Genomic DNA, 22,777 nt, shown 5'->3' with positions numbered 1-22,777 from the left:
AACATTGGCAAGGAGAAAATTTATTTGAAGTCTTTTGGAAGTTCTTCAAGGAAATGCCTGGAGCTTAACAATCAATGCTATGAACTCATTTTTAAATCTCTCGTATGTTGATAACCTAGTGAGTATGAGAAGTATTTCTCTTTATGTATTTTTGCCTTTAAGCTTTTTGTTATAGTTAAAAAAATAACTTCACAAACAAAGGCATCCACAGAGAAAAGGAAGCAAAAGGGAGTTACCATTGGCCATGAGAAAACAGAGAGCTGTCTTTAAAATGCAAAGCCTTTCTAATTTTAGTTTTCTCCATGCATTTAACTACCTTCTGAGAATAACTTCTTGAATATCAATGGACCTATATGATTCAAAAAGGAAAAAGACAAAAAGCTTTCCAAAAGGACATGTGGCTTGAAACAGCACCTGTCCTCAGTAAGGGACATGTAGTCAGGGTTCAAATACCCCCATGTTTGGAATCAGTGGGGACTTGTGTGCTGGGCAGAGAGTGCCAGTTTGGAAGAATAAATGAAAGTCCCAGATGGTGACTGTGAGGACAGAATATTTGTGATAAAAGGAAATGCTGAAGCTGCAGGAGAGAAACCTCGAAACTGGATGCCTAAGGATTCTCCTGAGATGGAGAGGAGAATGGACCGAGGAGGCAATGGATGTAGAAGCAGCTTTTCTCTTGACCAAGGTCAGGTTGTGTAGCAAAATGAAAAACATTCATTGGAGGAAATGTGCTTGGTGGAGGGCCGGGGTGACTCATGGGGCTGGTTTCAGGTGATGTTCGTTGAGATACCTGGCTATGGAGAGTTCAAGGCGAATGGAGTGTGGGATTTGAGGGCCAAAGGAGGTAATACCACTGGGTGCTAAAACAGCTTGAATTGGAAAACAGCTCATAGGTGTTAACATGGACCACGCTGAAGCTTATAAGGAGACAACATACCCGTCAATTAATTAACTGTAATTTATAAATGACTGAGCTATGGATGGCCATGCTTATGGGGACACGTCATGAGTAAAAGCCAAAGACCCAAGGAGAAAAGGATAAGCCTTTGGAAGGTGCACGTCTGCTGCTGAGAGCTGTGAACAAGCCTGTCAGAAGGAAAGCAGACTATCTCCTGGTGGCCACAGACTGTTTCCGCCCAGACTATACGTCATCCCCCAGACACCGTTTCTTTCTCTCTGTTCTACAGCACATTGTTTCCTTTCTAGCAGATTCTTTCAATGCCAGCTTGGTATGACTTCAGACAAGACCTCTCTAATGAGGAAAGAAGTGCCAAACGACAAGTCTATATTCTACATGCTATGAACTCGGAATATAAAAATAGATTCATTCTGTTTTCCATTACAACACCAGATGCACTTCAACTACAGTATTTGCAGTATCAGGCAAATAGTGGAGAAAAAGTGAAACCATGCCACGGGGTCGGCAGACATGTTATCTAAATGGGAACGCAGAGAGAAACGAGAGGAGAGGAGAATCACTCTCTTTCTACATAACAACTTTCTTAAAGTGTGAAAGACCTGCAAAAGTTCCTTGGAATCTTTGCAAAAGATCTAAATTATCTTAATAGTTTTTCTCTGGCTACAATTACTTCAGTTTGTTCTTCTATTTAGTAATGAATATTAGAAATGAGGAATCTTAGGGTTGAATATTAAAAATACAGGATCTTAGAATCTCAAGGTTGAAATTATCCTTGGAGAAATGCCCAATTAACATTGTGGAAGAGTAATAGACCCTTCAGGTCATGTATTTCCACCTCTGGAAAATGACAAGACACAACTTCACAGTGTCCCTTGGGGTTGGGCCAAACAGCTTCTACTTGAACAAAGCATCCCATGGGAATGCATAATGTTAAATAACAAAAATGAATCACAACAAGAACTCTTCCTTTTCTCTAATTTTGGTTATAACAGCTGAAAAGACAACTCCCTTGATTATACTGCATAAACAAATATTTTGCCTCCGTAAAGACTGTATATATAAAACATGTGAGAACATTTTAAAGGGCCAATTTGTACAAAGTACAGACAAGCATGTTTACTTTTTTCATTGTTTGATGAAGGAATGGATCATGGTTTCTGTCTAAAGAGCTCCTTTGAGAGGACAGTTGTGGGTAGGCTTGAGCTACGTGCCAGCCTCTGCCTCAGTTGCTTTGACACAAGGTGAGTGAATGGAAGAGCTCTGGGAACAGGTCATCCATTAGGAGCACTGTCCTGCAAGGCACATCCTTGCGTGGCCTTCCCCAATGAGGTCTCCCACTTTCATCATTTTAGCCTGCCCTGCTGCTCCATGCTGGGTATGTGAGAAAGTCTTAAACAGCAATAGCGTGCTCCATACTTTAGGTAAGTAGTGGTATGATGGTCTGAGAATTAGTAACAGGAAGCCTGTAGATCAGATTGTGTGAAAACCTGCCTTTTAAAAGTTAAGCCCAACAATAAGGAATAACTGGTTAAATGGAGAACTCGTCAATTGAGACACCTCATTTCCCAATTTTTTTTTAAACCATGCTCCCATTTGTTGACATAATAATCATAATTGTCACCTCCTCATGTTGTTATGCCCAAATGTAGGAGGCTGATGGGCAATACAACAAAGCCCTGAAGATCTCAGAGAAACATCCTACCAGCCAATAAGATTTCTTTTGTGTGTGTGTGTTATATTCTGTAGGTTGTATAACAAAACAATAGCTTTCTTGTTTTGTTTTGTAAATATAAAATTATGATCTTCTAAACCATACATGCTCTCTTGGAGATTCTGATACAGTCTGTGCCCTCAGGTGAAAAAAAATCACTGTTGTGGAGTATTAAAAAAATTGACAGGGAAATGTGTTTCTAAAATGTTGTTACTTGAAACAAGTAGATTACAAACAGTATGTACTGTTATGATCTCCTTCTTGTAAGAAATTATATATAAGCGCATAGAAAAATGTTTGGAAATGTGCACACCAAAAGAGTGGTATTACATACGTTAACATTTGAAATTATAGCTGATTTTTGGGGTTCATTCTTTGTGCTTCTCTGGATTTGAAAATTATTCAACAATAAACAAACACTATTTGTATAATTTTTACAAGTTACAATCTGATCATTTTCACTTCTTTTGCAAAGGTTGGTGACATTTTAAGCCACTCTATTCTATAATTTTAACAAGTGTTTAATCAGAGAGATTACTTAATCAAAATGCAAGGAATGAGATTTCATTTAAATACAGAAAATTAGAAGGAATTTAAAACTAGATTGAAGCATTCCTCCTTACTTCTTTCCTGTTCTTAAGATACCTGAGAAGATTTTTTAAAAAAGAGAGTAGTCAAATTTTACCATAAAATAATTGTGAACAAGATGTGAGGTTTTTTTCCGTATTAAAAATGGCACCAAATAATAAGGTCATGCTATTTCTCAAAGTAAAATCCTCACAGGTCTGAAGTGCCAGCATGTTCAGCTGTTTAAATTAATATCTACAGGAATCAGAATGCAAGATGGGCATATTCAGTGTCATAATTACACTTGACAGATATACACTGTTTCTATAATTCATCGGCTCTGGCTGCACTTACCCAGGAAGACCCTGTAGAATACGAAATCTCAATCCCTTTTCATGAGAACTCATTTGGCATTTTCAGCCGTTCTTATCAGAGGAATCAAATTCAGAGATGGAGAAAACCAAATCTGATCCTTTTAACACTATCCACAAAGGCAAGTAAAATGAGTAATTTCCTAAGAGGCCTTTGGTCCAGCTAGCTTTCTTTTGTCCAACTCTTAATACAGATATGTCGGTAGGTCATTACTTTAATGAGAAACGCCTTTTAACCAGTCCCTGGGCTTTAACTATATTCTTTTCAATTCCTCAAATGCTCCATGATCTTTCTCCTTTACCTGTTGACTGGAAAAATGTCTTTATCTCATTTATTTGCCTGTCACCCTTCGAAGCAAATCAGATGCTGCATCTTCTGGGAACCTACCTGGATGTCTTTGGACAAGGTGAAAGCTTACTCTTTCTCGGGCCAGAGTACCTGTGACTGCTAACTTCTCATGAAAAGTTTGTCTTCTCCTTCCCACAGCGACCCCTGAAAAGTTGCCAGGCATCCAGGAGCTGCATTTCCTGGTCCCTGGACATCTAGGTGTGGCCGTATGCCTAGTTACCACCAACCGAATGAGAACAAAAGGAGTGTGTGTCTCCTCTGGACCAATGTGGGTAAGAAGAGAGAATGCTTCTCACCTCCCTCCTTCTCTCTGCCAACTGGTTTAGAAACTCCCAGGCTCTAGCAGATGGTGGAACCACAACACAAAAGGAGCCTTGATCTCAAATCATTGTATAGAAGGACTTCATGGACCAGAGTGCAGATGACACCGCCATACAGTCACTGAAACCTGGGGTTTTATTTGTTACAGCAGCTTAACTTAGTCCTAAACAAGAAAATTTCTTATTCCTAAATCTCTTACGACCTTATCATATTTAAAATATTTATTCATAAGATTAAAAAATATAACCAAAGTATCTTCTCCCTCAGACCACTGGAATTTTGAAGGGATAAATTACATCATAATGGTCTTACTCTAGTTTCAATACCCAGCTCTGTATCACAACATTGCCATAGTTACAAAATATGTAGGTTATAATGTGATATTTGAATGAATTAATGGAATTCTATAATTCATAAAACCATAAAGTTTTAGAGCAAAGGGAAGTGTCTGGGAACCACGTGGGAGGCTTTAGACCGTGCATGCTCTGGATGTCGGAGCCATCTCCTTTACTAACCCCACCAAGCCAAGCTCCCAAAGAAAGGAGACACAGGGCTGCACCTTGACTATCATAAAGGTGAACAAACCTTTTCCTATTGAGAAGTCTGTCTAGGACAAGCTTGACATTCAAAGATATGGGAAGAAATTTCCTTTGTTCTTCAACATTTCTGTTCTACACTGAATGGACTTCAGATCCCAGAACCCTCAGGCTGGCTCATGCAGCTCTATTTTCAGCCACACTTAAGATACAGACAAACAGCAAAGCTCCTCATGGTTAGCTGTGGAATATGAGTGCCATTTACAATGTTATGTATATAGGAAGATACACTCCAGGACCTGGATGACAGGCTCGGAAACTCCTATAACACAGTCCCTTTGTAAGTCGGGAAGTAGCTAAACTGGAAAATTAAAAAAAAAAACCATGAATATCATAGGGATGAAAACAAGTCTTCATTTCTTAAAGTATCTAATAAAAATATATTCCAGCTATGACCCTAGTCCTCTGTTAGACTTCATGTAAGTGTTTATGTTTCTCCCTGTCTCCTCAAATTTCCTATCTTGATTGCTATTAAAAATTACCTTTTGTAATTTGAGCAAAATGTGTCTTGAAGAAGATAACTCCCAGAACTCTTCACTTGTAAAAAACTGCTCTTGTACGGTTTCCAGTTGACATCTAGTTGGCCAGTGTTTTGTCACATGGCTTTAATTTAGGTGTCTGATGACTTGTAAGAGCCTAGCGTTGTTGTATTTACAGTTACCTTTGGCCCTTTGAGATATTTCTGGTTTTGAGCTATTTCAACTAATCGTCCCCAGTCACTCACTATATTTAAATGAAGCTCTGCTCCCTGATTTGTTGTATCTTCTTCTTTTTTAGCCAGCTTTGAATTAATTGGTCCCAAGTGTCGTCCTTAGTTGGATCAATTCTCCAGCGTTGGTAACAAGCGCTAACCAGTGATGGCACCAACTCTTCCCTCCTGAAGCATTTATTTTTATAAAATATCTAGTCTGCAGAGACGCTGGTAGCATCTAGAATGGCAGAGGTAAGGTCTCTAACCTTCTTATAACTCCACACACGTATTTCCAGTTTTTCTCACTAATCCGTGTGTTTATTATTGTCACAATAGCACACGCTTTCTCCCAGCTCTGTCTCAGATCAGGATGCATGAATCCAAGCTTCTTTAATCTCTTCTCCTCTTAGGATGCCCATTCTCTTCCAGCTGGCCACAGGCAGGCTGATTCTAGTAGCCGGTCTTTTTGACACTTTAATACGCCATCTCTTTGGAGGGAAAGATTTTGTGGACTATCACACACAATAAATAATGCAGAAAATGTTAGAATCAAAGGGAATGAGATAGAAGAGAAATTCCACCAGAAAAAAATCTCTAAGAAACTTCAGCATTTCTCTATAGAAATGACACACAACGCATACTCTTCAGACAAACACTATGTGAAGATGCTCTTTAATGAGGATGCCTATTATTTTCCAGGCAATGCACCAAATTAATTGTCTTGTAGGAATGTGGTTTTTTTAGGAAAATGAAAGGCTTCTCTTTTATTTATGTTTTATATTTTAAATCCAGATGCAGTAAAAATGTCTTTTGTGTGGGCAGGATTTCAATAGGGAGATGGTCTTCTAGATGTCTCTGGAGTGTGGAGAAGGAATGGCAGGAACACAAACTCTGCAGAGAGAAGTGACTCCATCTGGCCAGCTTAAGAGGCATTCCCAACTCCTTCTAGAGATTTCCAAATCAGCTGACACGGGTGGATCAGTAATATCTAAGGTAACTTGGGCAATTTTTCATATCAGGAGGACATCGTACTCTAAAGACTATTCTTTTAACTCTAGGGCACCCATGCCATATACTCAAATAACTGTCCCTTCAGTAAGACTGGCAAAAATATCTGGGTCACTCAATTTGACTTTACCAATTGTCTGTATATCTTTTAATACTTAAAATGCACACAGCTAATATATTAAATAGCTTTAATATAGCACAACTTTCACCTTTATTTGCATCTCTGAAATTTTTTGGTCCACAATTGAAATTGAAAAGTTTAAATCAGACACTAGAAAAAAAATTTTAAGAATCACAATAGTGTTGCTATGCAGGTTTAAAACTTTTTAAGGCAGTAATTTTTTCTTATGTATTATAATGACCAAGCCAGAATCATTCTTTAGACTCTGAAATCTTTAATACAAATTGAACTCATAGACTTGCAAAGTAGCAGAAACACTGAAATTCTTCCTAAATCTATGTGGATAACTTAAGATGGCTTGGATAGTTAAAAGGAAAAATCCAGGTGCTGCCACCTGATCTGTATTAGTAAGCACTCACAATATTTATGAAAGAAAAAACACCCTAAATAACATCCCTGTGGCACAAGAGGCCGGTTAAGCGGAATTAGGCATTCCTCATGTCTGTACAAGTGAAGCTCTTTTAATATAAAAGTTGTTCCCATTCTGAAACAGTAGAAGATAAACTGCCATTAGTTTATTCCTTCTGATTCATCAGTTTCTATGTAGTGCTGAATATTCTCTTCTGTGACGTTCTTGAGCATGTGTATTGCAGAAGGCGGCATCTCAGAAAATGAAAGTTTTTCCTTAATACCCTTCTCCAAGATTAGCAGGACATTGGACTGCTACCGCCACATTTTTGTGGAGATATGTGCATTAAATGCAAATATGTTCTCCATGTCATCCTGATATCTGAAAAAGCTCAAGCTTTGTCAATACGGAAGCTTATGCTAAGGTATTGCAACAGTTTCTGGTTGCTTCTCCTGAATGTTTCCTAGGCAGTGAACATCCCCTTCAAAAACTTTGCACTGTGTAAGCCCTTTCTAATTGTTAAACAAAAATGAAAATGCTATGGTCACTATTTATCATCAAACGCTTCCAAATACTTCCTCTGATCACAGTTCACCTTGAGGAAAACCTACCCATCAGCCATGCAACACCCTTCCCCAGGGGCCCATGTCTTGGGGTCAGGAGGGCAGCTGGGAGTACCCTTGACCTCAGTGCTTCCTCTCTTCTATGGCACCAGAGCCTTCACTCAGCGATGTGTCTTCCTGTGACATTCCCTCTCCCATGCTTATTGCTGCCATCATTGAACCCGAGGACCGTAACGCTTGGCTCACAGGCTCCCTGTCCACTGCGCCCCTTGTCATGGCTACTAGGGACCTCAGCAGTGATGGGGATGACCAGCCAACACTAGCCTCCAGTTCCCTGACTGTCTCCATAGCCTTTTCATACAACCCAGAAGCCCATGTGCATGGCCAGACGATGCATCGTAGACCTTCTTACCACCCAAACTGCTTTCCTGTGAAATCTTGAATTCCAAAATTTCACTAACCATGATCTGTCCTTCCACCCTTCAATGTGTCATCATTTTGATCACCGGCCCCCTGATCATGGTTATCTCCTTTTCCACCTAGATTTTCCATAGTTCTCCATCAGACCAGCACCTCATTCATTCATTTCATTCTCTCAACAAATGCTTACTCGGCACCTCCATGTGCCAGACAGTGTTGTGGCCCTGGACATACCACGGTGCACAGTGTTCCACAGCCCTTGCCACGTCAATGGACCACACACCTCACACATCTGTGATATATCCATGCATCTACACTGTAGTTTCCTCCTTTGGCATCCAGAGCCTAAAACGTTCTTTCCCAATTTATTTTTTATTTTTATTTTATGTTTTCGCGGTACGTGGGCCTCTCACTGCTGTGGCCTCTCCCGTTGCGGAGCACAGGCTCCGGACACGCAGGCTCAGCGGCCATGGCTCACGGGCCCAGCCGCTTCGCGGCATGTGGGATCCTTCCGGACCGGGGCACGAACCCGTGTCCCCTGCATCGGCAGGCAGACTCTCAACCACTGCGCTACCAGGGAAGCCCTTCCCATTTATTCTGAGGCTCAGTTAAAATGATATAATCTCCAAAGAACCTTTTCTTATTCTCCAATCAGAAGTAATTATCGCCTCATCTGGGTCACCACAGTGTATTCCTCTAATATTTATTTCATCTTATCCAAAATATTGTTTCATATGCTAGTCTCTCCCACTAGATTGTGTGGGACTCTGGGATGGGGACATGTCTTATTCTTCTTGAGTTCCTCTTTGGCACATATGTAGCAGGTACTCAGTAACTATTGGTTGAAATATTTAGATCGCTGTATATTTAGAATCAGATCTGAGACTTGCCTAAAAATATCTCCACTACCCGTGTCATACTTCCTACTCTAACAATACCAAACGTTTGTAGCTCCTGAGCACCCATCAGGTTCCCCATCCTTATGCTTTTTTTAAAAAAAATTTTATTTATTTTTGGCTGCATTGGGTTTTCATTGCTGCATGCAGGCTTTCTCTAGTTGCAGTGAGCGGGGGCTACTCTTCGTTGCGGTGCGCGGGCTTCTCATTGTGGTGGCTTCTCTTGCTGTGGAGCATGGGCTCTAGGCATGCGGGCTTTAGTAGTTGCAGCATGCAGGCTCAGTAGTTGCGGCACGCGGACCCTAGAGCACACAGGTTTCAGTAGTTGTGGCTTACGGGCTCTAGAGCGCAGGCTCAGTAGTTGTGGCGCATGGGCTTAGTTGCTTGGCAGCATGTGGGATCTTCCCGGACCAGGGATCGAACCCGTGTCCCCTGCACTGGCAGGCGGATTCTTAACCACTGTTCTACCAGGGCAAGTCCCCCCCACCATCCTTATGCTTTTGTTTGCATTGCCCCCTCCTGCTAGAATTCTTTCCCCTACTTCTTCATCTAGCTAACTTCTTTGCCTGTTCTCAACGACCCAACTCAGGTATCACCTCATCTTCCTCTTCATTCCCAGGTTGGGTTATGTATCTCTCCTCTGGACATTTACAATATCTTATGCCTATCCTTGTAATTTATTTATTGTATTTTAATGATCATAAGCACAATATCTGAAATCAGCTGTATAACCTGTGTGTCCCAGTTTCCTTATCTGTCAAATGTGTATAAAACTTGTCATGAAACCTAAAAATGTTGGTACCTGTAAAAGCTTTAGAACAGTACCTGGCACTTAGGAAATTCTCAATTAAAGTTATGAATCCATACTGCTATTAATGTGTTTGTCTCCCTCCGTAGGTGAGGGTGTTGGGTGCTTTTGTCCTCACCTCGGAATCTCCGGGATCCACCCTAGTGCCTCTGACACAGCAGGTGCTCAGTGAAAGGTGGTCTGATGATGGGACCATTGTCATGGTCAAGATGGGACTATCTTGGTCAGAAAAGGGATGCAGAGAAGTCAAGCTGTTCCCTATGGGGAACTCTGAAAAAATAAATGGGTAAACCTATGGCTGTTAGGGAATATTTTTTAAAGAACGATTCCTCTGCCATCTCAGAAATAACTAACAAAAAATAAGCAAACAAAACAACAGAATCGAAAGTAATTTCTGATTTGGAAATGGACCTACTTGTCCATGGTTTATGCTCTCCTCCTTACTTTGATTTGTATCTCTCAGCCCCTTCAGATGTTCCAATTCTGGGCCTCACTCATTCCCACTTCCTTGGGGACCTCACTCCTTCAGCCAGTCCCTTCTCCCCCATATCTGCAACGTCTTTTTCTTTACTGGATTTTCCTCTTTAATATACATGGGTGCCCAAGTTCCTACCACTTACAACAACAAGAACAATGAACAAAACCACCATCCCTTGATCTCCGTATCCACCTCCACTCACCGCAGACACTGTCTTACATTTTGACAGTGACCCCTATGTGTGAAAGCTGATGAGCCCTTTATGTTCTCATTTTAGTGACCTCTCAGTTCAGCGGTATCAAACACTTTTTTTGTTCTTGAAATTCTTTCTTTATTTGATCCCTGGGATATCACTGTCTTCCCACTTCTCTGGCAGCCTTCTGCAAGCTACTTTTCTTGTGGTTTTCATCCTTGGACATCCCCTTTCCTCTCTCTGCACATTTGTTCTGGGCAACCTCATCCATGATAGAGGTACCCAGTACTTATTTCCTAATGATTCTCTAGGTGATGATGCTGCTCAAATCGTATGTTTCTAACTCAGAGTGCTCTGCTGGGCTCCAGACTTGTATATACAGCACCTTCTAGATGTGTCCACTTGCATAGACACTTCTATATCCAGCAGACGCTCAAACTCAAAATATCCAAAATGCAGTTTGCATTTTGCCTCCAATGCCACACTCCTTAGTGAAAGCTGTTCTACTCACACAGTCATCAAAACCATCACAACCAAATGTTGGCTTCATTCTAGGACCTTCCCTCCCACTTCACCCATACAACCATTTTGTTAGAATCTGTGGAATCTCTCTCCTAAGCATCTCTTGCAACTATAACCCTTCGTTGTCATCTTCCCCAGCTCCCATTCACTCTGCCACCATCTTCACACCAGCCCCTACCGCCTCTTCTCTGGCTTTTCCATCTTTTCTCTGGTGAATGCAAGTCTGATCATGTTACGTCCCTGCTCACCATAACTTTCAGGGTCAAGACAAGCCAACTCGGCCCCAGCCCAGAGCACATTTTAGTGGTCTGACCACTGCCTGCCCTTTTAGCTGCGGCTCTGCTGCTCCCAGGGCACTGGATGTCCTGCCGAATTGTTCCCTCTGGGGTCCTTGGGCTCAGTCCCCACACCTTCACTCACCGATGTTCTCCTCCTATAATGTTTTTCCTTTCCTGGTCTCCCTTCTTCCTCCACCTTCTTCACCTTCCTGCCTCTTGCTTGTCCATCAAAATTTAATTAAAGTTACACTCTCTGGGAAGCACCCTTGTCATCCCAGTCGGGTTTAAATCCGCGCCCCCCCCCACCTCCCCTTGGTGTGCTCAGCCACCTCTCTCAATGTCTGTTTTGAGAGGCAGTGCAGTTTGGTGTTAACAGCAATGACTCAGGACAGACAAAAAATGTTTGGGGTGCCAGCGCTGCCACTTCCTCGCTGTGTGACCTTGGCCAGGCAACTTCCACGCCCTGTGCCTTAGTTTCCCCATAAAGGACAGATGCTAATGGTACTGCCCAGTCCAAAGGGTGGTTAGGAAATTAAGTGAGATGCTCTATGTAAACTCCCTGGAACAGTGCTGGAGCTATTTTTATTGTTATTATAACTACTGATTTACTTTGCTGCTTTCCAAAACAAACAGAAAGATCTTTGAGGGAAAGAAACCATGCTTGACTTAACTATGTTTGACCTAGCACAGCATCTGGGACATGGTAGGTACTCAGTAAATATTCACTGAGTGAATGAAAAAATAAAGGTAGTAAATGAATGAAATACAGCCTTAAAATCTTACCTGTGAAGTATGTGAGTGGGTAGCAGTGCTCTAACCTTATCATATATGCGCATTAAGATGCTGATGGTATCGCATCAACTGAGGGCAACTGACTCACTGTTCTCAAGAGTCAAGAATCTCCCACTTCTGACAGAAGGGCGCAATGTCGTTAATTAACAGAAATGTTGTTCTGGAAACCACTATGTAGGCGTGACCTGTGATAGGATTCCTTTGAGACACATGTAGAGAAACAAAATTTGAATTCCTACCAGAAAGAGATCAGAAAGCCTTGCAAGTTAAACGGGAAAAAAGAGTAGAGACACTTTCTAAGAGTTCAAGACCCATTAGGTTTGCAGTGACTCATCGGTGGAAGGCAGAGATAGGCCTGCGAGAATTCTGCATCTCTAGCCACCGCCCCGTGGATCCTGCAGAGAAGAGTCTGGAGAAATGTGATAAAAGGGCAGAAGGAAGCCTCAATCATTTTCTTCTCCATGTTCTTCATGAAAGCATCACTTCTTGTATACTTTGAAGAAGTTTTGCTCAAACAGAGAAACGGGCGTTTTTTTCACCCCATAAATTCCTTTGAACCTGAATGGAGATGCTATATAATGATGGACATTTGGTATCTCCGCCATTTGGGGGATCTTATAAAAGGTATTTCCACCCTTAGCAATTTTAGAAGGTCTAGAGAACTCCAAGGAGAAGCCAGCCTCTAATCCGTGCCTTGAATATCCCATACTTCTTTACCAAAGGTAAACTATGTGACAGAAAAGAGCTATATGACAAAACAAGACTAGACCTCACCCTCTGTCACAGGGTTTTTGTATCATGGAAAGATTTGGAAAACTTGAAAACATCTGCGAAGGTTTTTTGTAATTATAAATAAGTGCAATTCTATTCTGCAGGTGCTAAGTAGAAATGTCTGCTCTTTCTAAGCAGAAACGTCTGCTCTTACTTCGTTTGTCTTCTTACAACCCAGGCCTGGGTTTACAAAACATGGGGACAGAAAACAAGGGCAGGGTGAATTTTATAGTAATTTTATAGGAGCTTATAGAATTACTCAGATATGGAATTGTCAGTTTTCCTTTTTTGCCATGAGTTATTTCTAAAACACAATCCAACTCTGTGTAAGTCAGAAAACAGTCTGATTCAATTAATTTGCTGTGGAAAGTGAAAATCCCTTATAAATAATTCCAATCCGTAATTCATGAAAAGAGTGGATTTCTATTTATTTCTTTTTTATTTCTAAGGCTAGAATATTCTCAGTCTTCCTTTCCATCAGATCGAGTTCACATTAGATCTGTAATGAGCTTTCTTGGGAAGAAGATAATTACAACAACGACTAGACACTGAAATAAATGATTCATGACTGGCTACCTCCTAGCATCATAACAACCTCCACAAGTTACCATCCCATTTTACAGATTAGGAAGTTGAGATTTAAACAGATCAAGCAATTTACACGAGAACTTGGATTTCAACAGGAGAGTGAGAATTCCAAAGTGCGTGCACTTCCGGCCCTATCACAGTCCACCATTTAATAAAAAGGACCCCATAGGATTTCAGCAGAAAGACAGTTACCTGAGATTCCAGTTCTCAAAGACCATGTTGCATAATTATAACTACAAAAGGAGAAAAAGATTCCATCAGATATTTCTGGAAAATAGCTTCCGGATCTTCCTCAGACCAGACCCAGTATCATAGGCACTTGGGTTAAAGAGCACAGACTAGGAAGAAAGACTCTCTGATGTGGGGAGAGGCACTGAGGAGTTTTCACGGAGCAACAGGTGGGCACAGACTTGCTTCCCCTTCCTGGTCCTGTCTGTTCCTTTGCTGATTCCATCTGGGTCTGAACAGCCAGGACAGCCTGGTGTGTGCAAATGTTCATCAAACCTGGAAGTCTGTGGACATAAATCCCTGAAGCTGCACCTATGCCCCAAGGATAAAAGGGCCCGGTACCATGAGAACTGCCCTTCTCAGCTCCAGTGACCCCCTGCCTTCCACGGACAGGGCAGCACTGGCTCTTGCTCAGATTCTGTTAGTTTCTGTGCCCTTGGCGAGATCAACCAGAACTCCAACCTTTATAGGGTGGGTGGATGTGTGGCCTCTTCTGCAAAGCTGCAGACTCAGAGTTCCAAAGCACCACACAAGGCTGCTCCTTGAACTCCCACAGGTGTTAGTTCTGATTATTCCTATTTTCCTCTGTGTTGTTACCCTCACTCTCTTATTCCTTATTCTTGATATTTACCAATCCTCTGTCTACTTGGAAAATAAACACATTCTTCACACCAGTCAGACTGGCCATCATTAAAAAGTCTACAAATAATAAATGCTGGAGAGGGTGTGGAGAAAAGGGAACCCTCCTACATTACTGGTGGAATGGAAGTTGGCAGAGCCACCAGGCAGAACAGTATTGAGATTTCCTAAAAAACTTAAAATAGAGTTACTATATGATCCTGCAATCCCATTCTTGGGCATATAACTCTAATTCAAAAAGTTACACGCATCCCAATGTTCACAGCAGCACTATTTACAATAGGCAAGACACGGAAGCAACCTCAACGTCCATGGACAGATGAATGGATAAGGAAAATGTGGTACATGCATACCATGGGATACTACTCAGCCATAAAAAGAATGGAATAATGCCATTTGCAGCAACATGGATGGACTTTCAGATTATCATACTAAGTGAAGTAAGTCAGAGAAAGACAAACATCATATGATGTCACTGATATGTGGAATCTACAAAAATTACACATGTGAACTTCTTTACAAAACAGAAATAGACTCACAAACATAGAAAACAAATTTAGGGTTACCAAAGGGGAAAGGCGGGGGCAGGGATAAATTAGGAGTCTGGATTAATATATACATACTACCATATATAGACTAGGTAAACAACAAGAACCTACTGTAGAGCACAGGGAACCATACTGAATAGTTTGTAATAACCTATAATGGAAAAGAATCTGAAAAGTTATATATATGAGCTGAATCACTTTGCTGTACACTTGAAACGAATACAACATTGTAAATTAGCTACCCTTCAATAAGAAAAAGAATACACATTCTTCTCCCATGTTATCAGGGCAATTTATGCTCCCTCATCCTCCCTGAACAGCACTGTGGGAAGCTCTGTCTGTGTCTGCTTCCCGGTGAGCAATCAGGGCACAGGAACCTAGATCTTTCTCAAGTTGTGCATCTACCATCTAGCGCTGCTTTCGGAACAAAGGAAGCCATTGATACTTGAAGCCAACGAAATTACATGATCGCGGTTAAGATCAGCTCGAAGTGACAAGAGTAGCTAGTGATGAGCTGACAAAGACTTTATACTCACATTTCAGTTCGAGTTTGATAAAATCTGTGTTCCCCAGATTTTCAAGAAACACTCCCCGGGGGATTAATGTTTTGAAGTAGAAAGAGATGTCCGCACTGGTTTCTCCTTGGAAAGTAGAGAAGTGCAGGTAGGATGATGGGTTTGGGAAAGAGGCAGCATTCCAGTAATTCCCTGTGGAAAGAGCAAAGAAAGAAAACACGGTAATTTACACTTGACCATGGCAGTGATATAAAAGATACCCATTTTCTGAGTTTTAATACATTTCCACTGACAGTAGCCCTTGTTTCTTCTCTGCCTGCTGAGCAACATTGCACAAAATCCCCACAAACACATCTTGACTTTCCAAAAGGTATATGTGGGTATGTATATAAGATATTTGATTCAGGACTGATACACCCTGCTAGGAGCAGTGCTGGAGGGGCTCTCAGGAGTGTATGTCAAGTGCAGAAGCCCTGCGGCGCGAGGAGCTGAGGAAGCAGGCGGGGTGACCGGCCAGCCACCTCCCACCTCTCCTGTTCCAAACCCCCCCGAGGTGAGCTGCTGTAAAGGGAGAGTCTCCTCCCCAGCCCCTTTCTCTTCCTCCCTGGGGACTCCAGGGGACACTCTGACCTGTGGATGTTTTGGGAGCTGAGCCCACCTGAGCGCTCACAATCAGCCTCTACCCTTGAACTCATGGGGTAGACACAGTTGTACCCGCCCCCCTCCCTACTCACTGCCTGGTAGTAGCCAGTGGCCCCAGGAGAAAGGCAGTTCACAGGATAAAATAAAAGCACCAAACTGGATGACTCACATTCCATCAGAACAGATGGACCAAGAATTTAATATGACACCGAGAGCTTACTCCAGACTTTATCTCCAGGGGAGAAATTCCTTTAGAATGTGCACATTTCTGAGTACATTTGCCAGCACAGCTAGGGACCAAAATACATGGATATGCTTTAAAACAGTCATTAAAGCCTTTACCTTTAATACTAAGCCCATGTTAAGGTCACCGGGTGAGGCCCAAAATGGAGTCACTCTTGCTAAGCCCCAGGTCAGCAAAGCAAAACTTAACCGAGTTTCTGTGCTCAGCTCACCCAGAGAAGGCAGGCCCAGGCCACCCTGTCAGCACTTGCCTGCTCAGCTCAGGGTACCTGACGCTCCAAGCCTTCCCTCTGCTCATGCAACGGGAGCAGCCCTGCTTCAACCACCAGCACACGCCCAGTGCAACTTCCTTGTCCCTGCTCCCTTTGGTCTGTAAACATCTCTCCTTGTACAGCTCTTCGGAGCTCCTTTCTCTCTGCTAGACTGGAGGCTGCCTGATTCATGAGCTGCTAAATAAAAGCCTACCAGATCAGTAAACGGCCTGTGGAAAATTTTCTTTTAACATCTAAAATACATGTTTATTTACAAGTTGATGTTGCCATATCTCTCCTTCAAAGAACACAATGAATCAGCTACATTTACTCTGTTAGTTTCTATCCACAATATTTTTTCCTTCCTTTTATGCAAATAATGCACATAGGCAATAAGTTCAACTGCTACTCTTAAATAGAGTTAACTTCGCGTTGGTGCTGCTATGCTTATGCCGTAAGTTCAAATTAAATATATAGTGTTGCTGTATTAAGAGATATTAAAGGATCCTCATTTAATTAATTCCATAACATCTTAAGGAAAAACCCAAATGAACTTTTTGGCCAACCCAATATCAGCAGTCAGTCGGTGCAAAATATGTTTGTAAACGTCTCCATTAAGGTAAAACCAGTGGTGGTGGAGCCCACTGTTGAAGGTGTCCTGAAAGTATTCGTGCAGTTTCAAGCTCTTTTTTAAAAAACTGCAATATCATAGCTTTCAGTAGGAGAAAAATAGACTGGTTTCCTCTTGGGAAGAAGGATGTGATATGATATTGGTTAGAAAAATACCTGAAAAGAAAGAATCTTAACCATGGTTTAAGTTTCTATCACCTGAGCTCTGAGCACTCTTCCCAGCTCAAGATCTGGCTTCAAGTCTGGTGAGAGGAGTTCAGTCACCTCTCCCAGCTGGCTGAAAATGAAGGTCTCTCAAGATAAAAGCTAAAGGTGCTACCCTGTCACCAATCAGAGTTCTAGGAGGGAATGAAGAGTCCCCAGGGCTGGCAGGATTCAGCTCGTCTAATGGGTGAGAGAGCCTTTTAGCAACCTAGGAGCCGGCAAGGATCAGTCCCCAGCCACGTTTCAACCTGAAGGCAAAGCAATTCTGTCTCTTTAGGCGGTATCCCCAGGACACAGATGTACTTAACATTTTAAAGTTTCAATCCAATCAAATGCATTCTTACTTTCTGAGGTGGTGATGTATTAACAGAAGGGCAGTTGTCTAAAATGATTCTAGAAAAAAGGAAAGCTAAATGTAAAATATGTCAGTATTTATTTGAGGTCTGGCACTGGTTATTCAGACAGAAATATCCCCAGAGAGGAGAAGGACAGTTCATTCCGTTATTCTCATTTGCTGAAATATCCCTACAGACCACAATTCCATTAGTTCTCGTTCTATGCTCACTAAGCAGCTTTGAATTAATTTGGTCTCTGGAATGAATATATTCACAGGGAAATTACGCCTTGTACAAACGGTGGTTACCAGCCATCATTCCGGAAATGTCTGGATGACCACATATGACATCTTTGGAGTCGTCGCTTGTGGGTTGTCCCCAATCTCTGGATGAACTAAGTCCAGATTCTTGACCAGCAACAGTGAGGACTCTACCCTGGACCTGACTGATGGCGGCAGCTGAGGTACCTACTCTGGGGAGAGTCAATGGGGCACAAGAGGAGGAGACCAGGAATTCTATTTAGATTTTTTAAAACCTCACCCTTTAAAATATTCACTTCAGTCATACTTGATAATGTACATAATATATGAGTACAGTGGAGTATGGACAGAATTCGTAAGTAAGCTTGTTGGGATGTGAACTTAAAGGCTTTAATGAGCGGGCGGCAGAATAAGGAAGTTTGGGTGCCGCTGTTCCAGACCCTGATGATCTTCTGTGAGGCCTGTTCTGATGAGTCTGCTGCCCAATCTCCAGGGTTTCTGGTTATAACGAAGTAACAGGAGTGCTTTTTCTAGTGCTCATTGCACTTACTGATGCAAGGAGCTTATAGCATCATTACTGTTTTGTTTTTTTTTTTTGCGGTACGCGGGCCTCTCGCTGTTGTGGCCTCTCCCGTTGCGGAGCACAGGCTCCGGACGCGCAGGCTCAGCGGCCATGGCCCACGGGCCCAGCCGCTCCGCGGCACGTGGGATCTTCCCGGACCGCGGCATGAACCCGTGTCCCCTGCATCGGCAGGGGGACTCTCAACCACTGCGCCACCAGGGAAGCCCTACTGTTTGTTTATATTGCTCCCAGCTGACCGTAAGCTCCTTGAAAGCTGGGAGAAAACCATTTCATCTCTGCAACCTTTAGCTCCAGAACATATTAAGTACTCAATAAATAATTATTAAATCAATGGATAAATGAAACAGTTGGATAAGTTATATCTAATTCCACTCCATATGCAAAGTCTTCATGGGACAAAATCTACTTTATAGTAACCTGAGTATTAAAGATATTAAATAAATATAAATAAAAGCTAATGCTGCTTTAGCACCTACTGTAACTGGACAACAGCTCCTGCTAGCACCTCATAATTTTCTTTATCCATGACTTAATTCCTATTATTCCCTATAGACCTTATTGAACGATGCCATACATCTGCAAGACTGATGGGCTTATAACCTTAAAGTTGTTGAAATGGCTGCGATTTGTACTGGCTCTCAAGGTCAGCACTGCAAGGGTCAAGTGACATTAGACGAGCACATTAAGTTGGGAACGAGAGTCGCTGGATGGCAAGCATGGTGCCACAGCAGGTGGCAGGACGGCCAGCGTGTACAGGCAGAGCGGGCAAGGATGGAAACAGAGGGAAAGTGCGAAGCAGAACAGAAGTAAACATCTGAGATGGGAGGGGCCACATTCTGTCCACAGTAACAGAACGACAAGGCAGGTGGAAAAGGGTGAGGGACCCAGCCCAGGGCAGAGGCAATAGTCAGCAAAGGCTGAGCAAAACAGTTGCAGTGAGGTTGATGGCTCCACCAGCTTGAAAACCAGTTGGTCACGTGAGAAGCTTTTAAAGTACCTTCTGGGCAAGGCCCGGACTCATCTCGGGTGGGCAGAGGAATCAGGGAGGTACCTTCAGCTGGTGCAGGAGAGGGCTGGGCAGCAAACCCGGCCTTGCTGACACCCACCATCACTTCAAACCTCTGTCATTCGCAGAAAATGCAGTATCGTGCATTCATCCAAATTCTTTAACAGGCAATTACTTTAATCTCACCAGTGATAACTCAGCATGGGATTCTGACTTCAAAATTTCTAAGGATTTTTTTTTGATGGGCAGCAATTAATTTTAAGCCTAATTTTAATTTCTAACAACGTATTACATGTACATGGTTTTAAAAGTCAAGTGGTGCTAGAAGGGATATAGAAAAATGCTGTTCCCTGCTCCACCCTCCCCCTAGCAAACCCAATTTCTTAGTGACAATTCTTTTTGTATCCCTGTATTTCTAAAATCTACCTGTGTAGATATTTATTAATATATGCATTTTAATTAGTCTCTACTTTCCTGGATGCCAGATGAGAACCGAGCATTTTTACAAGCCCACCTCCCTATTTCCTTTCTCCATATTCTCCCCAAATAGCAAAATCACAGATTTGGGGGTATGCTGAAATTCAATATTTATATTTTTAGGACTATTTAAGTATTATTTACTAATGAGCCAAGTAGTGAAATCTAATTATATTTTCTTTTTGTGTATAATGTTTTGTTTCTCTAGAATCGAGTTACCTATTTATTTTTTCATTTACCTAGTTTTCCTTCTATCTGTCATGAATTCTTTACAAATTCTCCAACACACCTGAAAAGCTCTTCTCAAACATTTCTGACATTCGATACGTCAGGCAACCCAGCAGTCACATTTTCGTGACATCCTGTGACAGGATGGGGCGTCCTGTGACAGCCCTTCGTTCTTCTGCCCCGTCCACGCTGGCTCTTCTCATGGCCTGGGACCGCCTTCTCGCCCTTATTGCAGGGGCTTCCTTCTGTGCCTCTTCAGTGTTAAATCTCCCAATTCCTGGGTCTCTCTGACTTTGGGCGACCCGTCTTTCTGGATCTACACCCTCATTTTCATGGAGCACATTCTCAAGTAGCTTCTTGAGAAAAGGGATGTGTGAAGTCAACTTCCTAAATCCCTGCTCTTCTGGAGAGTCATAATCCTGCTTTCACATGTGATTGAGACACTCCAGAAAATTATTTCCCCAGGGAATTTTAAAGGCATTTCTCCACTATCTTCAAGCTCTCAGTGTCGCTGTTGAGAAAGTTAATGCCTTCTGATCACTACATCGTTCACATAACTGATGGGGTTCAGGACGTGCTACCCCAAAATATGGCACCTTGGGAGACTGAGTACTTCCAGCTGAAGTGATGTGGGGAATGCCAGGTGCAGAAGGACTTTCTGGGCTCCCTCTGAAGCAGGACAGGAAATTCTCATGTGAAGTGCCCTCCTTCCCCAGAGGAAAGGAGCATCCTCATCTCCAAAGAGAAAGGGGCAGAGAGGCATCCGAGGAACAGGCCTTGCGAGGTTGCCGCCGCTCGGCTCACACGCTGTCCTGTCTCGACTTTCCGTGACTTTCTACCCTTCATCTAATGGCACAGCACAACACTGAGGTTTAACCATTTCTTTGGGTCTTCATTTCCTCATGAAGGTTCCTGTACCATGTAAAACTTGAATACATTTGTATGCTTTTTTTCCTGTTAATTAAACCCAGCCAGGACCCCTAGAGGATCAAGGAAAAATTTCTTCTCCTGCATTACTCGTATTTTTTCCTCTCTGGAAGCTTTGAGAATCTTTTCCTTTAACTCCCTAATTGAAAGTGGACTTTGATAGTTTCTCCTGATCCCCTTTCTCAAGCACCTGTTAGTTTTATATTTATCTGTCTTTCTCTTGCCCCTTTGCATTCCTAATTTTGATCTTTTTTCTTTGTGTTCAACTTCCTGGGACATTCCTCCAGCTTTATTTTCAACACTGCTACTGTCTTTTTATTTCGGCAATCATTATTTCAAATTTCCAAGTATTATTTCTTGTTCTCTGACAGTCCGCATTTTTAAAGCAGGCTGTCGTGGGTTTTGTTCAGTTTTGGATGCAGTATCTTACCTGTCCAAGAATGTTCATTTAATTATTGAAACTGTCCTTCTGTCTTCTGCGTTGTCTCCCTCTCTTCAGAGGCCCCCTTTCCTGCCCCATTGTTAGTTCGGGCTCCCTCTTCATGTTACCTTCAGTGGTTGGTGAGTCTTCCTAGGCACTCACACCGAACAGTGAAGTTCTAGAAAGCTGCCGGGCTGCTCCGTGAGTGTGCGTGTCTGGGAGTGGTGGTGAGTTGCTGACCAGTGGGCTTCACCACAACGAGGAGAGCTCCCTCTCCTGTTGAAGGGCCTCCAAGTGTCAGTATCTGTGGCCTTTTATTTTTTGGTCACAGATCATTCAATTTCTTGAGAGAAGGACCCTCCAGTTTCATGAGGTGTATGCATGGGGTGGTCAGTGTTCCGGGATGCTTACATAGATTTCCATGTTTTTGTTCTATTTTAAGGAAGGAGTTTCCCCCCCGCACCTTCTTTGTTGCCTCCTGTCTGGAGTGTAAACCTCTCACCTCCCACGTGGGTAGAACAGGACAGTCACCAGGGTGTGGGAGGAGGTGAAGTTGGTTCTAATCGATGTTTACACAGACTTTTAACCAATCCTGTTCTGAGCCTCCCCCGCCCCCAGCCTTTGATGACTCCAATTCCTGAACCTTGTGGAATTCCTCAGCTTTCATCTGCCCATCAGCAGTCTGGACCTACCGACATTCTTGTACCGTCAGCAAGGAAGTGAGTGAACATGTGATACGCTGAGGTTTCCTCTGGGTGGTGGTGACGATGCGGTGTGGGGCACATAGGGAACACAGCAGGTGAACTCAGGGGGTGGCACTGGCCTGCCTGTTACTTGGTGAAGCTTCCATGTGCCGGTCCACGTGCAGGCTCCAGAATCAGACAATCCGGCTCTATCACCCTCGCCCACTGGGCAACTCTGGACAGATTTCTTATCTTCTTAAATCTCAGTGTCCTCATTGGTACAACGGAATAACATTGGAATCTCTTTTAAAGATGGTTGGGAATAACAGCACATCATTCATGAAATGTGCTTAGCAGGGCGCTGAGCACAAAATAACTGTTCAACACATGGTATTATCCACCACAAAACGGGGGGCTTCGGTGTCACATTCAGTCACTGTCCAGGGCTTGGCCAAGGAGTGGGGAGGCTGGGAGAGGAGCTCCCTTCTTTCGACGTGTGACCCGACGCCCTGAGCTCCTCCGGAACCCACTTCTCCGCAGGGGAGGCAGCAAACAGCCCAGGCAGACCCAGCACTCACCCACAAC

At 42.7% G+C, this 22,777-nt stretch overlaps 1 protein-coding gene across 1 annotated transcript in view; it reads right to left on the bottom strand.

Moving 5' to 3' along the window:
* Positions 1–22,777, bottom strand: part of CNTNAP2 (contactin associated protein 2) — a 2,069,520-nt gene that overhangs the window by 246,080 nt on the left and 1,800,663 nt on the right. The window contains exon 16 of the mRNA XM_065883648.1: positions 15,324–15,494. Coding sequence (XP_065739720.1) covers positions 15,324–15,494 — 171 coding nt within the window. The remainder of the gene's footprint in view (positions 1–15,323; positions 15,495–22,777) is intronic.

This window comes from Phocoena phocoena, chromosome 9, assembly GCF_963924675.1.
Source record: "Phocoena phocoena chromosome 9, mPhoPho1.1, whole genome shotgun sequence".
Lineage (NCBI taxonomy): Eukaryota > Metazoa > Chordata > Mammalia > Artiodactyla > Phocoenidae > Phocoena > Phocoena phocoena.
This window is presented reverse-complemented; position numbering and strand designations above follow the sequence as displayed.